The sequence below is a fragment of the Hylobates moloch genome, unplaced genomic scaffold, assembly GCF_009828535.3.
Source record: "Hylobates moloch isolate HMO894 unplaced genomic scaffold, HMol_V3 SCAFFOLD_15, whole genome shotgun sequence".
Classification (NCBI taxonomy): Eukaryota; Metazoa; Chordata; class Mammalia; order Primates; family Hylobatidae; genus Hylobates; species Hylobates moloch.
In genome coordinates, this window is record NW_026652290.1 from 32,105,726 (window position 1) to 32,124,264 (window position 18,539).

Here is an 18,539-nt window from a genome sequence, read left to right on the forward strand (position 1 = left end):
GTGCTACTAAAAGAGAAAATGCCAAGTTGCTACAACAGTCCCTATGGAGTGATGTCATGCATATTCTGGGCACACAAGAAGCATACACAGGGAGGGGTTGGGAGCTTTAAGTTGGACAGTAGCTCTCACTTGTTAAGATATTCACATCACCTATGATATAAGGCTAACTGATCAGGAGCCCAGGTGATTCAAGTATGAAAGAAAACCATGAGAACAAATTTTCTAAAAACTGTAGGCTTTTTTATTCAGTTAAGAGGTAGACAAATGAACATGGAAGGCTGTCCCATTTAACTTGCCCAAAGTTCACATTCCACTTCATTCATCCATCCCACACTGCCAGAAATCTTAAAGAAATAACCAAGATTGCCAAAAGGCTTTTCCTTCTTACTTCTTCTTAGCAATAACAGTCAATAAACTGCTTGCAAAAAAGTTACTAATTTAAATCTTCACTGTGTTCAAAGAATCTCATCCCTCTAAGAAGCTCCCGAATATGCCAACAGATCCTGCCACTACTGACAGGAGGGCAGAGTACCAAGGACTCTACTTATATAAGAGACTACAAGGGAAGTTGTAGTTATATTTTTGTTGTTAAATCCCTGTGCATGTGAGGGCAGAAGCTGGTGAAACCAACAATGCAGAGCATGCTCTGTCAAATGGCTCTGCATGGTTTAAAAAAAAAAAAAAAAATCACAAGTCATCTTCAGAGACCACATTAAAACATAATGGAATTGAAGCCTCATACAAAAAGTAGACAAATATGTACAGGAAGTCACAGCCCAGAAGGAAAGGGAACCTCAGCAGGAGCCAGTGGAACCCTGGCTATTTTACATAGCTAATTTTGAGACAATTCTTATTTAGCACAAAAGCAGTTATAGCACAAGTAACACTTCCTTCCTCTGGCTCCCAAATAAAGACTCTTGTCAGTCTTCTGTTAACACTGTAACATTCTTCAGGGGAGCAGGAATACCTAAGGTGGTCCCAAACATTGACACAAATTTTAATCTCAAACAGCTTCACATTCCAAGGATGACATATCTGAAGATTGCCATGATGGCAGCACTGATAACTCCAGAAATGGGGACCGTGACAAACCAGGCCATAAAAATGTTACGAAAGAGACGCCAGTCAACAGCCTTCTTGGACCGGAGCCAGCCAACAGATACAACAGAGCCCACCTAGAAGAGAAACAGACCAAGGAAACAGGTTATTAAAGTGCCAGCGGTATTTTGGCAAACAGACACCTGAGACTGTTTGGACAAGGAGCCCCAGACCCCTGGACAAGACCAAGTCCAAGAAAGCTGGTTTACAACAGGTTAAAAAGATTGGAAAAGGAAGGCAATTTGAAAATCCAATCATAATCTATACTAACGGTAGTAAAAGGACACAAGAACTATTTCTTTTCCCCTTCTAAGCTACTACTAAAATTTAATGAATATATACTGCTTTTATTTATTTATTTATTTATTTATTTTTTATTTATTTATTTATTTTTTGAGATGGAGTCTCTCACTGTCGCCCAGGCTGGAGTGCAGTGGCGCAATCTCGGCTCACTGCAACCTCCGCCTCCTGGCTTCAAGTGATTCTCCTGCCTCAGCCTCCCAAGTAGCTGGGATTACAGGCACCCACCACCACGCCTAGCTAATTTTTTGTATTTTTAGTAGAGATGGGGTTTCACTATGTTGGCCAGGCTGGTCTCAAAGTCCTGACCTCATGATCCGCCCACCTCAGCCTCCCAAAGTGCTGGGATTACAGGCATGAGCCACTGCGCCTGGTCTATACACTGCTTTTAATAACAAATTGCATTGTAAGTCTTCCTAAGATTATTTACAGAGTGGCTGATATTAAACCTAATAAACGATTGCCTGGAGACACATCCGGGTAGCAAACAGATGACTCAGCAGGATCCATGATGGACCAGCTTAAATGCTCTTAAAGAAACCAGTTTCTTCCTCTTCCTATAATTATTAGATTGTCATCAAACAACCTTAAGATTTGTTTTGTTTCTCAGTATTTCAATCCTGAGAGGCCCTGAAATATGCCTTCTGTAAATAAACTGCCTTGACAACATTTTGGCAAGCCTCAGACTTATTAGAACCAGGCCTTCACCCACCACAAATGGCAGCAGAAACCCACCTGGCCAGAATTAAAGCACTCGCCAGTTTCTAAGCATACACCTACCCTGCTCTGAATGGCTTCCCCAAAGGCAAAGAACATAATGCTGTTGGCCGAGCGCAATGGCTCACACGTGTAATCCTAGCACTTTGGGAGGATGAGCCAGGTGGATCACCTGAGGTTAGGAGTTCATGACCCGCTTGGCCAACATGGTGAAATCCTGTGTCTACTAAAAATACAAAAATTAGCCAGGCATGGTGGCGGGTGCCTGTAATCCCAGCTACTTGGGAGGCTGAGGCACAAGAATCACTTGAGCCCAGGAGGCGGAGGTTGCAGTGAGCCGAGATTGTGCCACTGCACTCCAGCCCAGGTGACACAGCAAGACTCTGACTCATACATAAATAAAACATAATGGTGCCAAGTAGAAATGACTCTTGAGATTAAAAAATAAAATTATTATAAAGAGACAACGAGGGAGGATTAAGTAACAAAGGAAGAGGTTAGTAACCAGAAATTACAGTAAGCTCTATATAAAAGAATGTTTCTATTATTTGGGGAGAATATCTATTTAATTGCTTAAATAAGAATAAACACAAGAAATAACTTATGAACTCTTCAAGACTCCAACTGCACAAAACTTTCTAAATCAAAGTATCAGAGAAGTAAAATTAAAAACCCTACATATTAGAAGAACCATTTGAAAGACACACATTGGCATTACACTTACTTTACAATGTGTTGTACTGATGGGAAGGCCAATATTTGATGCAATCACCACAGTGAGGGCAGATGCCAGTTCAATACTGAAGCCACTATAGACACGAAAGGATTCGTCAGGAAGTGAGTTTGACTTTTTTGAGAAGGTAACACTACACCTCAAGTTAACACAGTCCTGCTTTGTTCTACTCAGTCACAAAACCTCCAATGACATCTTTATTTGCTATAACCCCTAAGATCTACTTTATTTAAATCAGGCCACAGATGCCCAGTTTCCTTATTCAAAGGTTTCAAGTTTTACGTTTTTCTGGAATCCCACTATTAAATAAAATTTGCACTTTTATTTTGAAGAGTTTGGTAAACATTGAGTCTTAGCTCCCAAGTAAAGACAAATAAAAGGCAAGTATACATAACTATCCGCTCTTAGCACACACAGCTTTCTCAGAAAAGTCATTTTCTTCAGACCACCAGAGCTGAATGGTAAAATGTCTGACCAAAATATTTAAGGGCCATACAAGTAAAATCTAAAAAGAACACACTGACAATAAGGACATCATGAACTTATAGAAACTTGGTTACTTTAGAGATTTGTGTTAGCACTCGACAGTATTATATCTCTGAAAAAAATGAGTACTGACATTTGTAGAACCTGCTCCACCTACTTACCTAGAGGGTGTGATCGGTGTCAGATCCTTCCCCATGGTCTGGATAACTCTTCTTCCCCAAACCCACAGACCAATACAGATACCAACACCACCATACAGTAGAAGCCATATTGGTGTTGCCACTTTTGAAGAAACATCTCCTGTGTCATAAACCAAATATAAAGCAACCAGAGGCCCAATTGCATTGCTGGAAGAAACAAAGAGGGCAGAAGTGACTTTTCAGGTAGAACTAGATCTTGGCAAGACCCAATCTGCTGAATGACCTACCAGGTTGTCTAAAGTACAGCTTTCAAGCTCATCTGGCAAAAGGGCCTTTCTTTCTAAGGACATAAATGGAACCCCAACATACGCAACAGAAAAATGAACACAGCTCTGACGGAGAGAATGCCATGCAAACGGTGGTCTCTTTCCTCCTATAGGCAGCTTAAAGTAACTCTCGGGTTCCAATAAACAGTTTACAAACCAAACTACAAAATCATTCTATATGAAAAACTTTTAAGTTTTCATCTTACATCCCACAATTCACTACCAAAGAAGTGAATCTCATCTTGATAGATAAAAGCCTTCTCTGTGAAGAATATGTTTATATTTATCATCTACAAAAATAAACATTCTTTGTAATTCCTCTGAAGAATAAAACTGTACTGTCTTATTATGTCAATAACTGCTCTTACCTCATCCTATTTGGATTATTTGGGGTCCTGTAAATGCTAGGAGTACCAATACCACAAGCACAGGCCTATGACAAGGATAAATGGTTTAAAAATAGGGTTAGCAACACTAAGATCAATGTCAACTGACCTTACGTCATTGCCACCGTGGGCGAATGACCCAAAGCAGGCTGTAAGGATCTGCAGGAACTGGAAGAGGAGAGAGACTTCAGGCTTATCTTGGTCATACCATTCTTCTAGAGAGCCATTACTTCCTTTTCTGTCACCTAGACCCATCTCTGTCTTGACACTCATGTCTATCTCAGATGCCGAGTGAAGGTCAGACACAGCATTGCAGTAACTGGTGTAACTGTCCATTCGAATTCGCTTCTTGGAGTCTGCATTAGGCCATGTCAGCTTCTCCATTTCTTCGCCCTTCTGTTCACCTTCTTTGGCACGGAATGAATCCAGAGGCATGCCACATATTGCCATGGTATAGGAAGTATAGCTATTATTGCGCCTTAAGGGTTTGTCACCAGAGTCTCCCATGCAATCTCCCACCTTAGCAAGATGTAATTTATGGAGCAGCTCTTTGTACAGGCCAGAATCCTTATGCACGGTGTGATACTGGTAGTGGCCACTGGAGTTTATTTGGTTGCTGACGGCTTGACTGAACTGGACAAGGTTCCCATTAGGCAACTGCACTGCACCTAGTCAAGATCACCAAGGTGACATTCAGTACAAAAAGCATCAAATCCAAAACAATAAGCCTTCTCACCACTGCAGGTAACAAAGTGAAACCAGGAATTCCAACTCACCATTCACGGTGCTATCTATGCTGGTTTCCTCTTTCAAGTCCACGCTGGGAAGCCTCTCTCGCTCTGGAGCTTCCTCCAAATCTCCAAGTTTGAATGAGACTGTTCTCTCCTCCACCACAGCCTGGAGGGGCACAGTGGCAGGCCCCACCTCAGAAACAGGATTCCTGTTTTCAGTATCACCGACAGACAACTTTGTTTCTTCATGGTCTTCTTTCAAGCTATTCTTTTTTTCCATTAAGGGGCTTTCAGAAGGACTACACTTTATTTCTCCTAGGGGAAAAAAAAGGGATTTTTTCGTTTGGTTGTGGCCATACTACTTTGTTCCACATCTCCTTTCCTCCACCCCCAAAAAACTCATCTCAAAACAAGAATGTATGTGAACTTCAATTAACATTCAGGAACATTTTTCCTGCCTGCTTTATCATTTGCCAGCAACACTCACTTGGGAACAACCAGCAATGCAGAACACCCTATGTCAGGGGTCCCAAAGTTTTTCTATTAATATTTTAGGTTTTATGGGCTTCTGTAGCACATTCTTGTTTTGTTTTTACTTTTACAACCCTTTACAGATATAAGAATCCTTCTTAGCTCCCTGCTAACTCATTCTGTAGTGGAAAGTAGCTCAACCATGGGGCTGATAATCTGAAACTAAAAATCTGAACTGTACCCAATTCTATTCTTTTTAAAAGAGGATTCTCTCAAATTTCAGTCCAACAATTCAAGCAAAGTGGCACAGCTCAATGCAGGGAACTAAAGACGACAACTTTAATTTCCACCTCTATAAAACAGAGCTGTGCATCATGGTTCTAAATCCCACAGGCAGACCAGAGTATCTTCTGCCTCTTTCTCATGCCAGTGCTCAGTATGCTGACCTATCCATCCAGGTACCTCAGTCAAACTACAGACTAACTAACATAAAGCAAGACTTGTCTCATCTCCTCTCAGAGAGGGAAAATGAGGTCAGAGAGTCCTGAAAGCCTGGTTCCCACCGTGCACTCGGCACAGCCAGACTAGCACAGAACCTCTCGGAGGCTCCTCGGTTCAGCTGCGGTGACGCAGCATTCTTCCTAACACCACTGCAGTCTGTGCATCCCTCAGCTTCGAAAGGATAAACTTCAAACTGCTAACCCAGCCTTCACATAGATGAAAAGGGCAGAAGGATAAACTACAAATTGCTAACCCAGCCTTCACATCGATGAAAAGCGCAGAATATGATTCTTTCAAGGAAAAAAAAAAGTCTGATACTAACCAAAATTTACTCAGTATTTAATTACATGAGTGTGTTGTAATGGCCTAAATGATTCCTTCACATGACACTTGAAAATGTTTACTTCTAGAATCTGTGCTACAATTCTAGCAGACACACAATGTGTGGTTGTATATGTATTTGCATTGTATACTGCAATACAATGTCTACATGTATTCTAGCCCATATACAACATGTACACATTAGACTTAGCTTTGCTTGTCTGAATCTGAGGTTATACACAGAAGTAGCTGGGGTAAATGTTTCCTCTATGAAAATATCTTGTACCTACCCCTTATTTTTCATTAAGGTATCCTTGTACTTCTCAGTAAATATAGGCTATGATTTCTCTATTTATAATCTATCATGTCATTGGCAACTGATCAAGGAACACTAAAAAAAAAAAATTCAATGCCCAGATTGTCTCTACAGGATAAGTTGAATACTCTTTATCACTAGTCTTAGGTCATGAAAGTCCATTTTTAAGAACAGTTTGGACAACAAACCCATATCCTCAAATTTCCCTTTAAAATCTCTTATTTTGCCAATCTCTCCTAATAGATTTTTACAGGTGGCCAAATAAAAAATAAACACAACATTAGTAGTTAAACTTTTCTGCTATAAGTTATTACTTACGTTCAATTTTTCTCTTCATCCTGGGACATACAAAGAACCAGACGATAAGGGCACAGAAAACTGCACATCCCACCGAGATGAGGATGGTACCCCACAGAGGAAGTTTGTCAAAGCCCAGCACTAGGAGATAAAATGGTGCATCTTGAAAACCCCAGGGCAACAGCCCCCTGCAATACTGTGTAAACCCTCCTCTGGGGACTGAGGGGTTCCCCATACCAGCCCATCACCCTTGACAGCTGCTGCCAGATTTAAGTGCACAGGATTACTGTGCTAGTGCCTATACAAATTTGGGAGAAAAACTCAATGATCATCTGAAAACCCACACCAGCCTAGCCCACTTGAACACCTGCGGGACTCAAGTGTCCTATGCTTCTCAACATACTAGCCTTTCTCCTTTCCTCACCTTGGAAGATAATAAGGATCACTACATGCTAAGGACCTATGACTAGCTATGAAAAAGACAAAGTGTTCCACTCCCCTAGCTCATGCTCATAACTGCCGCATATTCCATTACCACCTACAAACTTATTTTAATGTTAAAAGAATGATGTCTCAGTGGTCACATTTGTCATGCTGACAGAATTCTGTGTAAAAGTGATTACATTCATTATACTGGCCTTTAGTAAAATGCTTTAATGAGATTATCTCCTTGAAAGCAGTATCAAAGCAAGATACAGAAAACAAGGATATTATCTATCAAAAGTTAATAATTTAAGGAATAGTTGTAAAAGTTTTGTCTTTCAGCCAGGCACGGTGGCTCATGCCTGTAATCCCAGCACTTTGGGAGGCCGTGGCGGGCAGATCACTTGAGGTCAGGAGTTCGAGACCAGCCTGGCCAACATGGCAAAACCCCGTCTCTACTAAAAATAGAAAAAAAAATTAGCCAGGCGTGGTGGTGGGCGCCTGTAGTCCCAGCTACTCGGGAGGCTGAGGTGGGAGAATCACTTGAACCTGGGGGGGGCGGAGGTTGCAGTGAGCTGAGATTGCACCACTGCACTCCAGCCTGGGTGACAAAGCCAGACGTTGTCTCAAAAAAAGTTTTGTCTTTCACACACACACACAAAGTTTAGTGGTAATTTCACTAACAAGTCTTATCTTTTTAAAAAAAAAGACTTGCCTAGCAACACTGTTCACATGGTTTACAGATGAGTAATATTAGTCATTATCCGATTGTCATATGCATGCCAGTAGGCTCCAAACCATTAGCCTGTACTAAAGACAGAAGTAAAGCACTGGCCAGGCACAGTGGCTCACGCCTGTAATCCCAACAGTTTGGGAGGCTGAGACGCGTGGAGCACCTGAGATCAGGAGTTCAAGACCAGCCTGGCCAACATGGTGAAACCCCGTCTCCACTGAAAATAAAAAAAAATTAGCTGGATGTGGTGGTGGACACCTATAATCCCAGCTACTCGGAAGGCTGAGGCAGGAGAATCACTTGAACCCTGGAGATGGAGGTTACAGTGAGCCAAGATCACGCCACTGCACTCCATCCAGCCTGGGTGACAAGAGCGAAACTCTGTCACAAAAACAAAAAGAAGTAAAGCACTATACAATCCAATTTAAATCTAACAGATGTTATAATGATCTCTAGCTACTCAGGAGACTGAAGTGTGAGAACACCTTGAGCCCAGGAACACAAGGCCAGGCTGGGCAACACAGCAAGACCCCATCCCTGAAAAAAAAAAAAAGGTAAAAAAAAAACCCATAAAAGATATTATAATGATCTGTAATTGATATCTAGGAATAGCTTAGTTACTTCTGCTTGCTTTATTTTGCTTGTTATGTATGAAATCACAGATGCTCCTCAACTTACAATGAGGTTATGTACCTATAAACCCATCAAAAAGTCAAATAACTGAAGGTTGAACCATGAAGTCGGGGACTGCTTGTACTTATAAACTGGAAATTCTATCATGCCCCCAAATGATTAATCTTTAAAAATCAGATACAAGGCCAGACACGGCGGCTCACGCCTGTAATCCCAGCACTTTGGGAGGCTGAGGTCGGTGGATCACCTGAGGTTGGGAGTTCAAGACCAGCCTGACCAACACGGTGAAACCACGTCTCTACTAAAAATACAAAAATTAGCTGGGCGTGGTGATGCACATGTGTAATCCCAGCTACTCAGGAGGCTGAAGCAGAATCGCTCGAACCCGGGAGGTAGTGGTTGCAGTGAGCCAAGTTCATACCACTGCACTCCAACCTGGGTGACAGGGCGAGACTCTGCCTCAAAATAAAGAGTATTTGGAAGCAGATATTAAAATCAAAACGAAATGCTCTCAAAACTAAAATTCTTTTATTGAACTTTTTTTTTTTTTTTTTTTTTTTTTTTTGAGACAGCATCTCACTCTGTCGCCCAGGCTGGAGTACAGTGGCACAATCTTGGCTCACTGCAACCTCTGCTTCCCAGGCTCAAGTGATTCTCCTGCCTCAGCCTCTGAAGTAGCTGGAATTACAGGCGCCTGCCACTGCACCCAGTTAGTTTTTGTAGTTTTTAGTAGAGATGAGGTTTCACCATCTTTGCCAGGCTGGTCTTGAACTCCTGACCTCATGATCCACCCACCTCGGCCTCCCAAAGTGCTGGGATTACAAGCATGAGCCACCATGCCCGGCCCCAAACTACAATTCTATGGTGACTATGTATCTTTAAATTTTAATTTCTGCTTTCAATTTTGATCATGTGGTCACACAAACTAAAATATACATGAAATTACTGTCTATCACAATTTTAAGTTGGTCTACATTCCAAGTCAAAAAGGAAAGAGACTCGTTTTTCTTACAAATGATCCATAAAGGACAGAACAAAAATATATAAGTTTCTGTTTTCAAAATGATTCTAATTTCACTCAACTCTGAGCTTTGCTTCTACCACGTAAACAATGAGTGCTAAGAGCGTCATGGAAGACTTTTTAGTTTATCACAAAGGACTCAGTTTACAATGGAAATCTGGCATACAAGCTTCTCTTCACCTGCACATAACAGTTCAGTATAGTCTAAGTAAGAACAATATTTTCTTAAAAGTTGTCTGTTTCATTCCTGATTATTCCAAGAATTAATCAGCAAGATAAAAAACACTTAGCTCCATCTAACAAAATGCACATATAATCCCTGAATCTAAAATAAGATAAAAAATTAAAATATTGGCCAGGTGCGGTGATCATGCCTGTAATCCCAGCACATTGGGAGGCTGAGGCAGGCGGATCACCTGAGGTCAGGAGTTGGAGATCAGCCTGACCAACATGGAGAAACCCCGTCTCTACTAAAAATACAAAATTAGCCAGGCTTGGTGGTGCATGCCTGTAATCCCAGTTACTTGGGAGGCTGAAGCAGGAGAACTGCTTGAACCCGGGAGGTAAAGGTTGTGGTAAGCCAAGATCATGCCATTGCACTCCATCTTGGGCAACAAGGGCAAAACTGTCTAAAAATAAATAAATAAAAAATAAAAATATTTAGCTAAGTCTACTTTGGGTCAGTAACTTACTACTTCAGTGAGGTTTAAGAAGCAAGTCACAACCCATTAGTCAAAACTGAAATCATTTCAGTGGGCCAGAACAAATGTTAAAAAAAAAAAGAGAATTTGAAAATATGGGTGCGTAGCACATAGTAAGCGTTTTAAGTGGCTTCATGACACTATTCCAGTTATCTTTCTCTCTACATACATATGTGTGTGTCCTGTATTTCATCCAGTGGGTCACAGTATAAAGAATAAAAGTCACTGCCTATGTAGTCACAGACCATCAGGCCAAATGAGTCTAGATACCAAAACTGTACTGTCCTGCCAGTTACAAGTTACCAATCTTTTGTTGTTGCTAAATTAAACTTGTAGCACCATAATTTAATCCATGCCTTGCCTTAGTCCCATACATGAAAGTCATCAACATTTCAACCTTTATATTTTCACAAATTATTTTTCCTCTTAGCTGCATGAATTTCTTCTTCCAAGTGCACTTAGAGCAGGTGGTAAACATCCCAACTCTTCTCATTCAAGCAGATTCATGGAAGTTTAGTACTTAGAAACAATAGTATCTCCATTTGGGAGAGAAAAATGAGAATATCCAGCAAACCAGTCCTAAACGACTGATTACTGAAGATCAGATATAACTAATGACTTCAGTAGTTGAGGTCAGTATTATTTCCAGCATTTTTAGCATAGACAGGAGAAAGGGAAGGAGATGATCATATTATCAGTGGATCCTGTGAAGACTAAAGAGGAAAGGTCTGTAGTGATTTAGAATCTGAGCAGGTCTCTTTGGTTGAAAAACTATCTAGGTTAACTCAGCGTACACTAGCCTGCAGCCTTCTGAAATGGGCGCAGGCCAGCCACCTTCTAGAAGATTTCAGCCCTGTAAAGCAAAAAGGGGTAAATTGGGCATTTAATGCAAGTTTTGTAAACAACTTTAAATTCACATTTAAATATTTTGATAGGTACTTACACGGTGCTCCAGTATACATGATGGAAAAGAGGTTTATTCCAACTGTGCAGGCATAGAAAACTGGCAAAGCTCGCAAACCATTAGGAACTGGATCTGCCTGTAAAACATCATTAAGATCAATATCTTAAAAGGTATAAAGGTTAACCCATTTCCACAGAATCTTTTAACAGGGTAGGTTTGGGAATTATAGTGCCAATAACTGTCTCTCCAGAGTAGTTTCCAAGGACAAAAGGGTTTTTCCTGCATTTGCGCCTGAAATTCTTCCTATGAAGGCTAATTCCAACTTCTACCTGTTTTTTTTTTTCTTTTTTCTATTTTAAATAACAAGACTAACTGTACCAGTGACTGATAACATCCTGAATAAAGATTGCAATACCCACATTCTAAGGTATCCAAAAGCCCTAATATAAACTTGAGCACACACCTGAGGATAGGCTATACTCTACGTTTGTAAGAGATGTCAAGAAACAGACTATGTTAGGATGTTGCTTACCTGACTTCGTATCTTCAAAGACTAAAACAACATGCAGACTATGCGTACGGCAATCATCTTATCTACATCTGACAAAGATGCCACAATTAATGCTTTACCAAAGTTCAATGATAGTAACTGATTGCACACAAGGTCATCCACTCACTCAACAGACTGTGTGCCAAGCATTATTCTGGGCACTGAAATATAGGAGGGAATAAGACCAAGTTCCTGTTCTAATAGAACTGACACTCACCTTCTAGTATGAAATAATGTAAAGTACTGACAAATGCTGTGAAGAGAAATAAAGAAGGGTAAGAGGAGAGTGATGGAAGGGGGGGGCACCATTCGGGTGGGGAGGGTCAAGGAATAAGCATGACATAAATGTAGTAAGCTAGCAAGCTGTGTACATTAACTAGGGGTACAGAAGGGGCAAACCACCTGATTATTTGGGTACTGAATGTTCCAGACAGAGATATCAGCAAGTGCAAAGGCCCTGAGGCAAAAACTTAAAATATTTAAGGAACAGTAAGGCCACTGACTAAAAATAAGAATTCTACCATACCTAGTAAGTATTAATTCTATAGGAGAATACCCAAGTCAAACACCAAAAGAATGGGAGGAGGCCAGGCGTGGTGGCTCACACCTGTAATCCCAGCACTTTGGGAGGCCGAGGCAGGAGAATCATGAGGTCAGGAGATCAAAACTATCCTGGGTAATATGGTGAAACCCTGTCTCTACTAAAAATACCGAAAAAATTAGCCCAACGTGGTGGCAAGCATCTGTAGTCCCAGCTACTCAAGAGGCTGAGTCAGGAGAATCACTCGGACATGGGAGACAGAGGCTGCAGTGAGCAGAGATTGGGCCACCTCACTCCAGCCTGGGCAACAGAGTAAGACTCCATCTCAGAAAAAAAAAAAAAAAAAAAAAATTGGGAGCAAAGATCTAAATACATGTATGGGAAGGCTAAAAACTTTATAAAGACCTAGCCTAAAAGGTTTAATGCTATCTTGATCACAATTCCAGTGGAAAGTCTTGGGGAGGAAAAACAGAGAGTAAAACTCTACAGCTTCTAACAATAATCAATACACTGGAAAGTTAGTAGCTTAAGACCAGTGAAACAAGGGAAAGCTCAGACCCATGTGTAAAGGTACCATTTCAAATTAGCAGAGATGGACGCCCACTGAAAACCACTCTAAAATTTAACTTTTATCTATAGTTTAATAGAGAATGTTAACAGAGAGTGAAATAGCCAAAACAAAAACAACAGCATACAGAAATCAAGAACTGTTAAGCATCCTTGAATAACTAACTCAACAGTGGTCAAACTCTGAGGGCAGTCAACAAGATTAGGAAACTAAGGTGTATATTTTTATTCTAAAGACTAGTCTTAAGAAAATGCAGGTCAGGTGTGGTGGTGGCTCATGTCTGTCTGTAATCCCAGCACTCTGGGAGGATGAGACAGCGGATGGCTTGAGCCCAGAAGTTCAAGACCAACTTGAGCAACAGAGCAAGACTTCACCTCTATAAAATATAAAAAGTTAGCCAGATGTGGTGGCACACACCCACAGTCCCAGCTACTCTGGAGGCTGAGGCAGGAGGATCGCTTGAGCCTGGGAGGTCAAGGCTGCAGTGAGCTTCAATTAAGTCACCGTACTCCAGCCTGGGGGACCGGGCGAGACTTCGCTTCTTAAGAAAAAAAAAAAAGGCCAGGTGCAGTGGCTCGAGCCTGTAATCCCAGCATTGGGAGGCCAAGGCGGACAGAGCACCTGAGGTCAGGAGTTCAAGACCAGCTTAACCAACATGATGAAACCCCGTCTCTACCAAAAATACAAAAATACTAGCCGGGTGTGGTGGCGGGCACCCATAACCCCAGCTACTCAGGAGGCTGAGGCAGGAGAATTTCTTGAGCCCGAGAGGCGGAGGTTGCAGTAAGCCCAGATCGTGCCATTGCATTCCAGCCTGGGCAAGAGTGAGACTCCGTCTCAAAAAAAAAAAGACTCCAAAAAACCCAACCCAAGACTCCCACCCCCAAAAATTTCCTGGGTTTTAAAGACATTATGTGGGGACTTCTCAATAGATGTTCAAAGATATTTCGTAATATGGTTATCCATAAATCAAATTGTAATTGACTAGTCTGAAGTAGCAGCCTGTGTATTTATTATAGCACAGCCCAATTAAGTATTCCCTGAGGTAAACAAATCTGAGGTATTCTCTACACAAAGTTGTTGGGGATGGGGTAGGGTATGAATGACATTACTATACCGATAGTTTATTATGAAATACAGGTTCATGGTCAAAAAAAATATCAAAAGTTCCGGAGAGTCGAGGAAGAAGGTAAAACAAGAAAGGTCTCTCATCATTGTAGAGATCCACCTAACACACAAGTAAAACTTCACCTGGAAATAATGTGAATGCCTCATCGTCTAGTCATGTGGGATAGGAAAGGTCTTCACAAAACCCCCCATCTTCACCAGAATAGTTCACTCTTACATATTGGATATTCTGATTTTGTCTAAAGAAAAGGGAAGACATCCTAGATATATCTCTAACAAATGAGAATGCCAAAAGCCCTATTTTCTTTGACTAGAATTTAAAAATACTCCACAGGAGCACTGAAGTGTATTCCTTCTGTGCGATGCCAGTCCTAAACAGAGTACCTCACCTCCATTCTGTCTGTTCCCACTAGATCCCCAACATGCTTGGAACAAACATTCAGAGAATAGAAAATGTTTAAAAGCAATTTTTTGAAATAAAAAAAAAAATCATTTTAATCTTAATTTTCAAGATAGACATTTAAGAGCTGGAATATATCTTAATGGTCAAACATTCCGATTTTAGCAGTTAAGATACCCAAAGCTTACCAGTCTAAGGATATTTTCTTGAAATTTAACTCCTAAAAGGAAGCAGAAATATTAATACTCATCTGAAAACTCCTGTTACTGAGGGACTGGCCTGCAAGAGTGTGTGTGTGTGCGCATGCACAGAGTGGGGGAAGATCCTCAAAGTCAATATTGTTTTAAACACTATGCCAATCATTCATCATCATTTGATCATGCCCATTCCCATACCCATATAAGAAATATACAATTAAGAAATCAGTTACTGTAACTAACTTCAGCTCTCAGTAACACCGTGGGGGTATGCATTCCTCAAATGAGAGGTTCTGGGCACCTGAGAATCCCTCTTTGCACCTCGGAGCACCACCATTCCCCCTCCGGGGAATAAGTGTTTTGTGGAGGTGAAACACACAAACCCTCTCCAAAAACAAAATGACCTGCTACTCAATAATCAACACAGGGCCAGTATAAACCTTTACCAAGCAGGAATTCACAACAGGAGATCCTACTAACGCTTCTGACTCTCTGCTAAGTAGCAAGATATAGGTTCTAACGAAAACACTAAAAAAAAAATCTGGTCCATGACTACTGGTGAGCCTCTAATTTAAGCATCCCAGTATCATACACTACAGTTGTAGGGAGTGGGAAGGTAGATGCTTATCGTACCTGTCTGCTGAATAAAACAGTACCAAACCTAAGAGTCCATAAATATCAATGAACTATTTACTCTCATATTATACCAGGCTAAAGATATTTCAAGTTTTCAAAGTGTTAAACTGCTATACTCTGCCAGATTCTGGCTATGGAAAACAGTGATTAGTGCATCACTTTACTAGTCATAGAATTTCTAGAGAGAAGAGACAAATCTTTCCCTAGAGAAGCTTACAATTAGACCAGACAAGTGGGTCTGAATACATTCTTACCTGCTGGGATTTATGCTATCTCACTCAGATTTCTACAGTTTAGGAACACTTTTAAGAACTTACAATGGATTGTTAAGAGCCATTCACCTTAGAAAAAGGACAACTTTGTTTCCTGAGAAAAATGCATTTATCCTCACTGTAACTCAGTCCTATGCCAACATAATCCCTTGTCAACATTTATTTTGGAGCCAGCATGACTTCTTGATAAAAGAAATGCAAACTGGGTCACTTAAAAGGGATTTTCAAATGGACAGGAAATCAAATGGCTGCCTGAATTTTTTTTTTTTTTTGGCCAAAAACTACCTTTAACTGGTTCTTTTCAACTATTCTGAGAAATTGGAGTCAAGTCACTATGGGAGGCAGAGTCCTCATCTAGAAGCTTATAAACTGGTTATGATAATCAGCACGGCAGAGACCCATTTAACTGGCAGCTTAGTAAAAAAGCCACAGGGGACACTGTCTTGAACTCCAAGCTTACGCATTATATTAGCCTGAATATAATGGTGAATTAAACAAATAATCTGTATACAGCTACACAAAGCCACCCAAAATAAATTTCCTTATTTTTTTGCTTCCAGTTTCTCCTATTTCTTGGCACATCATAGTATTCAATTTTTCCTTCCTGACTGCCCTCTTGAGTATTAAAAACTCGCTTTCAGAGAACTCAACAACATACAAGAAATGCACAGAACAAAGAACTTTTTTAAATTTTCCAAGGCCGCATACCTATACACCAATCACATCTGCAAAAGTACCACTGGGTTTGAAATGGATTGGGTGTGCTCCATGAAAGGTCTTCATACGGGGGAGAAAGGTTACCTTATGGAGGATGAATGCACGAACTAGGAAGAATAAAATTCCAGACATAATTCCAGAAAGCAGTGGGGACACGAACCAAGACATCACTGGAATAGAACACATTAAGAAAAAATATCAAATAATGAAAATCAGAAACCAAAAACCACTTTAAATGTTTACGAGTTCAAAATTCTTTGGTCTGTCCCTCCACATTAGAACACATCCTCCCACACCTAATGCCATGGTAACATATGAAGAAAACGAAAATCAAGAAGCCATTTGGAATTAAACATACCAATTTTTATCAGTTCAGACCACTTGACACCCTCCTGCCCCTTTGCCACGAGGGAGAAACCAATGGTTGCACCAACAATACAATGGGTTCCAGAAATGGGGAGCTTCAAAAACGAAGCCACTAGTTGCCACACAGCAGAACCTGAAACATAGTGAAGTTTTATTAAGTAAATAGCAAAATTCCATCATGTAAGTGGCGCATTCAGAAAGGTTAATCGGAAAGGTTAAGCACAAAAATGGAACCACCCATGATACAAATTTGCTCACCCACCACGAAGAGGACAAAACATAAAAAGAACTTACCAAACATAGCACTGACTGAGCCGGCCATCAGCAGCCCTTGAGTCGAGTTGTACATCTCCACGTCAATCAAGCCCTTCCGGATGGTTTCGCTCACTTTGGCCCCCAGTAAGACAGAGCCCACTGTTTCAAAGATGCTAGCTAGGATGCAGGCTTGCTTCAGGGTCACTACACCTGAGCCCACAGCTGTACCAAAAGAATTTGCTACATCATTGGCTCCCACGGAGAATGCCAAGACAAATGCAATAATGAAGCCCAGGATGAGCATCCATAGGTAGTCCACCAAAGGACCAGAAGCGGCGGTAGCAGCTGTAGTACTGGTAATCAGCGTTGCCATTCTCTAGAGTAGTGGTTATTTAGTAAGAGAACTACTGAGCCGCTTTCAAGATGTGTAAACAGAGTATGAGGTATCAAAAACGCTATAATAAATAATATATATTATATAAAATTAAATACTGTAAACTACGGCACAGAAACCGAGCTGGGGAGTTACTGCTATACGCTGCATATGGGCATCTGTTGTCTGGGGTTTCTTTGGCTCAGGAGGGCTAACAGCACGGAGCAGAATTCCATGGCGGAGAAGAGAAAGGACGCAAATTCATCCTGCGGGGGACGGGGGGAAATAACAATAGCTGCGTGCCCCTGGGGGGCCAGTGGGGCACCCCACTCTGCCCACGCGCCCGGGGCCCCGCAGTGGCCTCTGCCGGCTACTACAGACCCCCATCCCCAGTAGGACGCGCGAGATGGCGAGGCACGTGGCTCCGGGTCCTCTGCGGCCCGCGCGCGCCCAGCCCAGCCCCTGCGCTGCCAGCCCGCGCGCGCCCTCCGCGCGAAAACCGGAAAAGGGCCGTTCCCGCGCGCGCCGCCCGGGGACCGCCAAAAAGGCCCGCGGGCGGGCGGACGGGCGGAGTGGAGGCGGCCAGCGGCGAAGAGAGAAGCCAGCCGCGCCGCCCACGCCGGCCGCCTCTAGCGCCACGGCGTCCGCGCCGGCCCCGGGGAGAAGAAAGAGCCTTTACCAGGCGGCGCCACTACTCACCAGGGAAAAGGGAGGGCGGAGCGGGAGACGAGGAGATCGAGGCGGCGGCGGCGGCGGCTGGAGCCACAGGCACACGCGCCTGCGAACGGCGAGCACGCGGCCCGGGTCGGCGGCACCGGGGACAGGTCCGCGGGACTCACGACTTTCCCAGGAAGCAGCCGCGGGGGCCTCAGCAGCCGAGAAGAAGAAACACGCAGCGAGCGCCGGCAGCCATCACTCCAGCGGAGCACGCCGCCGGCCCCTACTTATAGCCCGCGCCGCGACCCGCGTGACCCGCCGCGCCTCGCGCCGGCCCCGGAGCCCCGCCCCCGGCATGACGCAGCCCTCCTCGGCTCAGCGTGCCCAGCCGGGTGAGCCCGACAGTGGCGCTCATTGGCCCGGCCCGCGTCGGCGGCCACGCCCCCAGCGGGGAGCCGGTCCACGTGGGGCGGGACAGCCCCCTCCCTGCGGCCTCGCCCTGGAGTCTCTGCACTGTCTGGCCCCGCCGGCTGATTACCCCAGAGATCAAGGGGGACCTCGCCGTCCCCCTGGAGGCTGTCATGCGGGGTTACAGAGGCTGCCACCAAAGTCATTCCTAGCTCCTCTCTCGGGGCTCCGGA

The 18,539-nt window shown here is 42.8% G+C and overlaps 1 protein-coding gene across 1 annotated transcript; it reads right to left on the bottom strand.

Moving 5' to 3' along the window:
- Positions 1-218: 218 nt before the first annotated feature.
- On the bottom strand, positions 219-18,078 carry SLC20A1 (solute carrier family 20 member 1). The gene is made up of 11 exons (XM_032176718.2): positions 17,941-18,078; positions 16,908-17,507; positions 16,606-16,746; positions 16,332-16,417; positions 11,278-11,374; positions 6,845-6,964; positions 4,963-5,232; positions 4,296-4,854; positions 3,496-3,681; positions 2,840-2,924; positions 219-1,175 (listed from the first exon to the last, which is right to left on the bottom strand). The coding sequence occupies exons 2-11, from the start codon at positions 17,239-17,241 to the stop codon at positions 1,014-1,016; spliced, it is 2,040 nt and encodes a 679-aa protein (XP_032032609.1). The 5' UTR covers positions 17,242-17,507; positions 17,941-18,078; the 3' UTR covers positions 219-1,013.
- Between the last annotated feature and the right edge of the window lie 461 nt (positions 18,079-18,539).

What these genes read in the sequence shown, in the direction of transcription:
- SLC20A1 (XM_032176718.2), bottom strand. Translation starts at nt 17,241, where the DNA reads ATGGCAACGCTGATTACCAGTACTACAGCTGCTACCGCCGCTTCTGGT. An exon ending in GTGCATTCATCCTCCATAAG is followed by an intron (nt 11,375 to 16,331) that starts GTAACCTTTCTC and finishes GATGTTTTACAG; the next exon opens with GCAGATCCAGTTCCTAATGG. An exon ending in GATGAAGAGAAAAATTGAAC is followed by an intron (nt 5,233 to 6,844) that starts GTAAGTAATAAC and finishes TTTTTCCCCTAG; the next exon opens with GAGAAATAAAGTGTAGTCCT.